At 37.2% G+C, this 9,796-nt stretch overlaps 1 protein-coding gene across 1 annotated transcript; it reads left to right on the top strand.

Annotated features, from left to right (window-relative positions):
• The first annotated feature begins 1,889 nt into the window (after window positions 1-1,889).
• LOC136235559 (bifunctional aspartate aminotransferase and glutamate/aspartate-prephenate aminotransferase) lies at window positions 1,890-9,490 on the top strand. The gene is made up of 10 exons (XM_066025295.1): window positions 1,890-2,248; window positions 4,007-4,244; window positions 4,365-4,458; window positions 4,568-4,671; window positions 5,185-5,433; window positions 5,514-5,627; window positions 5,766-5,849; window positions 7,172-7,342; window positions 7,428-7,541; window positions 9,155-9,490. Exons 1-10 carry the CDS (start codon window positions 2,109-2,111, stop codon window positions 9,299-9,301), a joined length of 1,455 nt encoding a protein of 484 aa, XP_065881367.1. The 5' UTR covers window positions 1,890-2,108; the 3' UTR covers window positions 9,302-9,490.
• Window positions 9,491-9,796: the final 306 nt, after the last annotated feature.

Below are 9,796 nucleotides of genomic sequence, written 5' to 3' on the forward strand. Positions count from 1 at the left end.
CCACAGCCAATACCTTCTTACTTGCTTGGTCCTGCAAAACACAGTATTTAGCAAAGAATCTGATGCTAATATCAATAGCCTACCCACAGAAAGTAAGTTGTAATTGAATTCTGGTATATACAACACATTTCTTGACGCAAAATTTTTCCCAATTTCAACATCTCCTTTTCTGGTTACCATTTGAGAAGCACCTGTTGGCAGAAAAACTTTTCTGTGTTGTGTTGGCAACTTAGACACATTACACATAGACTCTATATTGTAGGACATATGAGTTGTGGCACCAGAATCTATAATCCACACATCATTTTCATTTTCTAAGGAAGATTTGAATTTAATGCTTTTACATGCAGAACTCATGCCAGCAAATGCAGAGAATTCATGACTTTTTTCCATCAGAATGACTTTTCCCTTTGTTCTTCAATGCTTTCTGAACATCTCTGACTATGGTCTGTATTGAATCTTCCTCATCACTGTCTGAATCAGACTCAATCAAAGGAGTTGACTCTTCTTTAGTCATGTGAGCCTGCTGTTTGTAATTGTTTCCCTTCTCCTTTTTCCCTTTATACCATTCTGGATATCCCACAATTTGGAAGCAATCTGCTTTCTCATGTCTAGATTTTCTGCAATGCTTGCAGAACTTATCATCTTTATCACTCTTCTGATTCTTCTTGTTTCCATACTTATTCCCTGACTTGTTGCTTTAGGACTTTGACACAGTGACATTTACAAAATTATGGCCTCATTGCCAACGTTTCTCTGTCTCTCAATCCTCATCAACATGGAATACGCTTTGTTTACTGCAGGAAGTGGCTCTATCAAGAGAATATGTTCTCTTATGTGATCAAAATCGTTATGCAAACCAGATAAGAATTGCATTAATTGCTCTTCTTCAAGTTGATCTTGAGCCTATTTCCTGGCTTCTCCACAAGTACAATTGAGTAAAGGCTTAATCTCAGCCAACTCATCCCATTTCCTCTTAATCTTGTTAAAAAAATCCACCAGACTTAGACTCCCCTGATTCATACTGCTAATCTCTCTTCTTATTTGAAAAATCAGAGGACCGTTACTCTCACCATACCTCTGCTCAATTTCTTTCCATAGAGAAAAAGAAGATTTTGCAAATAAGAAGACATCAACAAGTTCTTTAGTGAGAGAACTACGAATCCAATAGAAGACAAGATCATCATCCCATTTCCACTTGATGTATTCTTCAGATCTCTTATCACTAGGCTCAGTATTTTCCTGAATAAACTTCAGTTTGCGCTTTGTACTTAAAGCTAAAACCATAGATCTTTTCCAAGCTATGTAATTACTTCCATTCAGCAAATTACTAACTAAAATCATGCTTGGATTATCGTTAGAACTGATTACCTGTTGATTTACAGCCATATTCTGATTTCTTTGCTCTGAGTTGATGTTTCGATTCCGGCGAGTGTAATGAAGTATCTCCAGTCTCCGATCTGGATTCTGATCGGAAAAGTCGTCGGAATTATCACCTGAATCTTCCGATTCAGAATGTGATATTAAAGCACTTACAATTTCTGCAAAACTCTTTGATTTCGTTTTTCCTGGACGCATTCCTTCCAGAAATCGATCGAAGAATTAGCCCAGGCAATTATGCCCGCTCTGGTACCATGATAATCGAAAGAATGAGAAAATGAATGCTTCGTCGTTCTTATTTGAAGAAGATATGATCAGTTTATATAGAGTTGGTACAAGGGTAAAAAAGGAAAGACAACTGTCTAACAAACTAACAAACTAACAGCTAATTATTTGTTGACTGGTCAATTATAAAACCAATTACTTCTTGCAAATACATTGAATATACTTCAACAATTATCCATCCCTTACAAATTACATCGTAGGCCCAAAAAGAATTGAAACAGCCCAAACACAACCACCCCCTCCCCGGCTCTGTTTCATTTCCCACCAACCACACCAAAAAATTTCCGTTCAAATCAAATCGTCGTTTTCCCGGTGGTAAGTAGTCATGGATTTAATTAATTTTAAGATTCAAAAGCATCACCCACCAAAAAAGCTCTATATATTACTTTGGATCTCACCTACTCCATTATAATTCATACCCAAAGCAGCCTTTTCTTTCAAGCATGGCTGCTGCTTCTCTCAATTTCTCCAAATCCAACATTGTTCGCAAGCCTTTTACCGGTCAATCTGTACAGCTTGATTTGAGTTCATTGGGCTCTCAATCGCTATCCTTCCCTTCTCCCCTTCGTAATCTCAATCTTAAGTAAGTCATTTTCCTTATTTCTGTCGCTTATTGCTAATTTGGGTCTTTTTTGCTTTTTTTTTTTCAAATTCAATTTATCGTTGTTGGTTTTGATCCTTTAGTAGTATGGTCTTTGGGCTTCTGAGAAAACTGCGCTTTTGAGTGATTTTTGATTGGTTCAGTGATTTAATTTGAGTAAGGATTGATCAAATTACTAATTCAGTTCAATACTTTTTTTGCTTGCTCACTTGTTGGGTCTAACTGTCTCAGCTACTTTTTTTAATTGTTGAATTGCTTTTCAAATTGTGTCTTTTATGCCAATTGTGATTGTTCATTGATTAGGAAAGGCGTCTAGGTTTAGTTCTAACAATGTCAAGGCATTTTTTTTGCTTGGAGTTCATCTAGGTTTGATTAGTTCACAACTATCTTGCACAGAAACTCTTCTTCATTAGCGTTTCCGCGTTTCAGTTTCCATTACCTTTTCCTAGCTAATTTTCCTGGTATCAGTTTCCTTTTCTCGTTTCCGTGCAACATAGGTTCACAATCAATGTGATCATTGTTGGTTTTGATCCTGTAGTAGTATGCCCTCATTGTATTTAGAAGTTTGTGTTTGGGCTTTTGAGAAAATTGAGCTTTTGAGTGATTTTGGATCGGTTCAGCAATTTAATTTGAGTTCGGAACGATCAAATTACTAGTACAGTTCAATACTTTTTTTCTTGCTCACTTGTTGGGTCTAACTCTAAATGATTTGCTGAATTGCTTTTCAAATTGTGTCTTATGCCAATTGTGTTTTTTCATTGATAAGATTGTGGATACCGAGTTAGGAAACGCATCTAGGTTTAATTCTAACAATATTAAGGCATTTTCTGCTTGAAGTTCATCTAGGTTTGATTAGTTCATAATCAATGTGATCATTGTTGGTTTTGATCCTTTAGTAGTATGCCCTCATTGTATTTAGAAGTTCGTGTTTGGGCTTATGAGAAAATTGAGATTTTTGAGTGATTTTCGATCTGTTCAGCAGTTTAATTTGAGTTAGGATTGATCACATTGATCAAATCAAATTACTAGTGAAGTTCAATGATATTTTGCTTGCTCACTTGTTGGGTCTAAGTGTCTCAACTTCTTTTAATTGGAAAAAAGTATATAAAAAACCCCTTTTAATTTCATGATTTGAAAGTATTGTAGATTTTTTTGGTGAGAAGGTACATTGTTTTTCAATTTTAGCAACGAAAGGAAAATTTAGTAACACTATTAAAGTTGGAGGAAATTTTTAATATCACTATTGAAGTTGATGACGGAGCATATTTCTTTCCAGAGAAAGAGAAATTTCAAACTACTAGCCTAGATTGAAACCCACTGTGCTTTTAATTGGCAATATTTTCCACTGAAGCGACTTGAAGTGATCTGGGTTATCTACAAAAACAACGGAATGGAATCCTAGTGAGGAAAGTGATGGGACAAAAATGCCCAACTTTAACAGTATTACTAAAAATTCCTTTGTTTTTTGCTAACTTCCACAGCTACATGTGCCATTTTGCCACAAAAAATTCCACAATCCTCAAAGTCTCAAAGGGTGAAGCCACGGAAGTCTTTTTTTAATTGCTGAATTGTTTTTTACATTTTGTCTCTTATGCCATTTGTTTTTGTTCACTGATAAGATTGAGGATACCCGATTAGGAAACGCATCTAGGTTAATTCTTAGAGTATTAAGGCATTTTCTGCTTGCTTCACATAGGTGGAATAAACATTTTAGCTTGATTTCAAATTATAACTTTGTAGATCACTCGAGGCTACAGTACAAGTACAGTCATCCAGAATAAGTGCAGTGGTGAAGTCAGAAAGTGGTTCTGAGGAGATGGAACTCGATATTTCTTTAAGCCCTAGAGTGAATGCTGTAAAACCTTCAAAAACTGTAGCCATAATGGATCATGCCACTGCTCTTTTAGAATCCGGAGTTCCTGTTATTCGTTTGGCTGCTGGGGAACCTGATTTTGACACACCTATTCCAATAGCAGAGGTGAATTTCCTTTTTTTAGGGAATTTTCAGTGACATTTTCTCCATTTCTAAAATGGAAATGTTCACTTATATTTGGAATCTATTTTTTTCTTGTTAAAATAAAAAATCTGGAAAAGATAGGCTGGGATCAATGCAATTCGTGAAGGCTACACGAGGTATACTCCAAATGCTGGTACATTAGAAGTTCGAACAGCAATTTGTCATAAGCTGAAGGGTTAGTATATATTCGTAGTGTTCCTCTCTTACCAAACTTTTTAATGTGATTGATGCATTACGGGTACTGTAGTCCTTACATGCTTTTTTATTTTTTATTTTTTGTGCAGAGGAGAATGGTCTCACATATGCACCTAATGAGATATTGGTTAGCAACGGAGCCAAGCAAAGTATCGTTCAAGCAGTGCTTGCGGTTTGTGCTCCAGGAGACGAGGTGAAATTGTTTATATGAAACATAAATGTAATATTAGGTTCCTATTCTGCTGAATTGTTAGCGGAACATTTTCTTTCATCATTTGATAGTTGGGGATTTGTAGATCAAGCATGTCATACATGATTTGAATCTGCTTGAAAGTTCTTAAAACTCGTCTGCTGCTGTTTATGCAAAATCAAAGTATTTCATGTAAGAAAGAAAGTATAGGCCATCTGTCTGAAATGTAGGCCGCAAAAATCATTTGTAGTTATATTTAATTTATTATCATGATTTGCTTGTTCTTCAATTTGTTAGATGAATACCAGTCTCCTATTTGGCAAGAGAAATCAAATTGTCAATTCTATATCTCGTCTTTACCATTATACGAATTTCTGAACATCATTTTGTTAACTAAAATCATGTGCATACTGAATAGAGCAGAGTATCTGATGATTACAGTTCTGTTTGCTTTTTCTCTTTCTTCCCTTTTTAGGCGAATGAATCTTATATTGGCCGAAAATTCTGTACCTTCAGGTTATAATTCCGGCACCCTTCTGGGTCAGTTACCCAGAAATTGCAAGAATGGCTGATGCAACACCCGTGATTCTTTCAGCATCTATCTCTGAAAATTTTCTTTTGGATCCAAAGCTTCTTGCATCCAAAATTACTGAAAAATCAAGACTGCTGATTCTTTGCTCCCCATCTAACCCAACTGGATCTGTTTATCCCAAAGAATTGCTTGAAGAGATTGCACGGATCGTGGCAAAGCATCCCAGGCTTCTGGTACATTTACTCGTAGTAAAACTGCAAGTCCTGTGGTTATGTGTTCACGGAGTGCTGAATTTTGTTCGTGTTTTACCCAGGTTCTATCTGATGAAATATATGAACACATTATATATGAACCAGCTACTCATACGAGTTTTGCATCATTGCCAGGCATGTGGGAAAGGACTTTGACTGTGAATGGATTTTCAAAGGTAATTATTGGTCAAAAAGCGTATAAATATTGCCTTCTTAACACTCGGAAAGGGATTTTTACATATAGTTGTTAACAGTAATTCAAATTGCTAAGCATCATATTGAAGATTGATATTTTGAAGATGGAAAATTTATAGGCTTTTGCTATGACTGGTTGGAGACTTGGATATCTTGCCGGTCCTAGGCACTTCGTTGCAGCATGTAATAAGATCCAGAGTCAGGTAATGCATTGTATCAAACTCGAGTTTATTGTTTGTATAAGTTCTATCCATCATACATTCTGAATTCTTTATGCCGCTTCGTTTAACAAAAACTTGATTTCGCAGCTAAGGCTTTCCTACATTTCATCTTTATTGATTTATTTATTTATCCGCGTTTAGTTTTATTCATTGTGTTTCATAATTATCGAAATCGTTCACCATATTTTGCAACTCAGATGAAATGAATGCCATGCATTCATTTCGGATTTGAGATATACATACATACATGTAACTCGAATTTTAGAGTTTGACATGATAAAAGTTATCAATATCACACTTCATGTACAAAGCTATGTTATGTTTGGGCTCATCAAATGTTTGGACTTATTGGAACTAGTTAGAGGTGGCAACTCGACGGGGATTCCCCGGAACTGGCAGGAATCCAAACTGACGGCGGCTGGGGATCCCAGCACCCCCGCCCGCGCGCGGAATATAGATGATAAAGGTCATAAACTTGGCTTTATTACTAAGCATTCTGGATTCTTAGGTTTCTGTTGCCAAATTCAATGCTAAGATAGATAAATTGTTGGTTATATTGCATTTTCCAAGAAGCACATGCTATAGTCCGCATTGAAAACCTTCCATTGGGGGACTTGCGGATTGGGAATGTTTGGTTCAGGTGTTGTTGTTTATTGTTTGCTATTGCCGATAGCTAGTATATATTAGCTGATTTTCCTTACAAAAGAAGTCGTTTCTCATTTCTAACCTAACATAGTTTAGAGTAAAACAACGGAAAGGAGCTACACAAAGGAGAACCAAACTGACCCTAATTCAGAGTCAATATTTGACATTTCTTGTATCATTTCCCTTGCCTATTTTCACTTGGTAGAATAATAAAATGATTATTTTTTGTTCGATTAAGTCTAATATTTTATTTGGACACATTAAGCCCTTCATTATATATTTTTGGTCGCTTGTTTGCCAAACTAGTTAGTTGTGAACATCTAAAAGGGCGGCCCGGTGCACTACGCGTCCCCGCTTAAGCGAGGGTCCGGGGAGGGGTCCCACCACAAGGGTGTAGGCATTATTCATTTCATATGTGTTTGAATTATATTTCTTACAATTTGAAATGAAGTTTTTTCAGTTATCAAAAACTGCTTTCAAACTGTAAAAAATACAAATTTCGAACGCAGTTGAAATGAATAACATCCTGCTAACCGAGTTTTATGTTCAAAGCTGACTTTTTTGGTTATCAATATTCCCATTTTTCATTTTTATCATTCAAAAAATAAAATAATCTTCTTATGAACTATAATTGATCTCCGAGATGCTGTTTTTTCCAGTTCACTTCAGGTGCGAGCAGTATAGCACAAAAAGCAGCAGTTGCTGCATTAGGACTAGGCTATGCTGGTGGAGAAGCAGTGGCTACCATGGTGAAAGCATTCAAAGAACGAAGAGATTTTTTGATTAAAAGCTTTGGAGAAATGGAAGGTGTTAAAATGTCAAAACCCCAGGTGCCAACTCACGCTTACTTATTCACGAACCTCTGTTTTACGCACTTGTATTCTGTTTTCTTATTCATGTAGTTTCTTGTTTCAGGGAGCTTTTTATCTCTTCATTGATTTGAGCTCTTACTACGGAGTAGAGGTTGAAGGTTTTGGTAAAATTGAGGATTCCGACTCCCTTTGTCGATACATCCTAGATAATGCACAGGTACGTGTTCTTCGGGAATTTTCGTGTTAAAGTTGGTGTCGTTGGTCAAACTGTTTTCACTTGACTTTCATCAATAATACAAATTTCGTTACACGGTATTTTGATTTAAGTTAAGGTGCAAATTTACCCCCATGTTTTTTTTCGAAAAAATGAGACTAATCCTGATTTTATTTTGTGTGCGCGCTTGCGTGGGTGTGTTTTTTCTTTTTCTAATGTGGCTTGCCCTAGCTCAGGTTTTCGTGTTTTCGAGTAACTACTGATGAAAATTACAAGTAATTGCGGATAGAAGAAAGGGAAACACAAGGCAGCTTTAAAAGGAAAAATTTTTATAGCCAAACAAATCAAACACATACATCAGGAAGATGCGGATACGACAGAAACCTGTTCTCCCACCATAGCCAGATACCCTATTTGTCTAGCAAGGAAATGGGCACTATCATTAGCTTTTCTGCTATCAAAGACTACAGAAACGTCCTGAAGTCGTGACAGCAGCTTTTTTCATTCTCCCATAGGCCACTAAGCAAAGAACTTGACAGTCCAATTCCAGAATAACATGACCCCAACCATTCTCCCATAGGCCGTATCCAGAGCCCTGCCCTTAAACCAAAAGTTTCAGCGAATAAGGAATCTGTAATTCCTGGAATTGTTCCCTAGTTCGAAGCTATGGTAACCCCCAAACCCAAATGATTCCTCAAAACACATCCAAAAGAACTGAAATGATTAATCCCCAAACATTGGGACGTTAGCCTATGGTTGTCTCCAAAAACATTGGGACCTTAACCTTTAGTTTGAATCATAGTTATGCACGCCTCAGGCACTGGGCCTATCACCTGAGAATGCAATAGGCAAGTGCTGTTCAGTAGGCGCTCGCATCAGTGCGCCTGTCATGGGTGCAAGAGGCGCGCATTGTCACAGGGCCCAGTCTGAGCCAGGCCAAAACCCTGTGCGGCGCCAAGACTTTTCCCGAGTCTTGGCCAACCAACTCCTACCGAAGGGTCTATCTCCTATTAAGCGTCCTGTCGATGCATCTGTTTTCCGTCCCGGAGGGTCTCCCAGTATTCAAACCTCGCCCTAAAAGGGCACGCACTATGGGCTATCTAGGAGCCCATAGTGTCCATAAAGTTCCTTTCTATGAACACATCCGTCTCCTTTCACGAAGGACGTATGTTCGACTCTCATGTCCTAAGTTGGCTAGGGTGGATCGCTTGAGACCGACAACTAACCCAGGGTTGGTGGAGATCCAACGCTAGATATACCCTGTTTCTTATACCAACTCGGCCTCTACCATACGTCGCAATGTAGCCTGAGTATGCCTATGGCTATACTCCCTCTTACACTCTCCCCCACTTAGAGGATCAACGCCCTTGTTGATCGGGCTCCCCCCTTACACATAGGCGACAGTTTTTTTTTTACTCTGCATCTTTTTATGTTTCAAACTTTAAATTAGACGTTTTAATCTCTACCCATTCTTATAAAATCATGTATGGTCCAAAATAAATATGGAAGGAAACAAAAGAATAGCAAAGAAGTCAAGACTTTGAATTGGAAAAACATGACATGAAGTGGTATGGCAATTAGTTAGAATCTCCATTGATGACAAGGTTGATTTGCAGGTAGCAGTAGTCCCGGGAGGTGCTTTCGGAGACGATGACTGCATACGCATTTCGTACGCTGCATCTCTGACCACCCTACAGGCAGCTGTAGAGAGAATTAAGAAAGCACTTCTTGTACTCAAGCCTGCTGCTGCTGTCCATGTATGAGTATGACTTCTCACTCATCCTCATTCTTGTAATCTCTGTAACTGTTCTTCACATTTGTGTTTTTTTCTCAATAATTATTAATAATGGTAGATAAAATCCCACTCCTACTTTGGGTTTGCATTAGCCTGTATTAGTTTGTGTTATTAAATGTCTCAATTTTATTTTTATTCTATGAAATCCTTGAACCTATTTAGTTCTCGTTTCATTTTCCTTTTTGTAGTTTCCTTTTTGTGGTTTCGTTTTTCTGTTTTAGTCCAAACAATAGAATAAAAGTATTCGGTTAGGATTGTGAAACAACTCAAGATAGCTATTTGGAAGAAAAATCGCTTAACTTTTACCAACAGGGTCAAACAATAAACAATTAATATCAACAAACTGACCGTGAGTTTTAAGTTTTTTTTTTTAAAAACTTTGTTGACCTTATTATGTGCTTTGGAAAATGTTTGTGTTAAAAATTAGGGTTAATTTAAAAAAATCCCGGTGGTTTCACGTTTT

The sequence above is a fragment of the Euphorbia lathyris genome, chromosome 7 (genome assembly GCF_963576675.1).
Source record: "Euphorbia lathyris chromosome 7, ddEupLath1.1, whole genome shotgun sequence".
Lineage (NCBI taxonomy): Eukaryota > Viridiplantae > Streptophyta > Magnoliopsida > Malpighiales > Euphorbiaceae > Euphorbia > Euphorbia lathyris.

Bases quoted from the DNA above. Each gene is read 5' to 3' on its own strand.
- LOC136235559 (XM_066025295.1), top strand. From the start codon at position 2,109: ATGGCTGCTGCTTCTCTCAATTTCTCCAAATCCAACATTGTTCGCAAG. The intron at 5,434-5,513 runs GTACATTTACTC...TGTTTTACCCAG, and splicing joins CAAAGCATCCCAGGCTTCTG to GTTCTATCTGATGAAATATA. The intron at 7,343-7,427 runs GTGCCAACTCAC...TTCTTGTTTCAG, and splicing joins TTAAAATGTCAAAACCCCAG to GGAGCTTTTTATCTCTTCAT.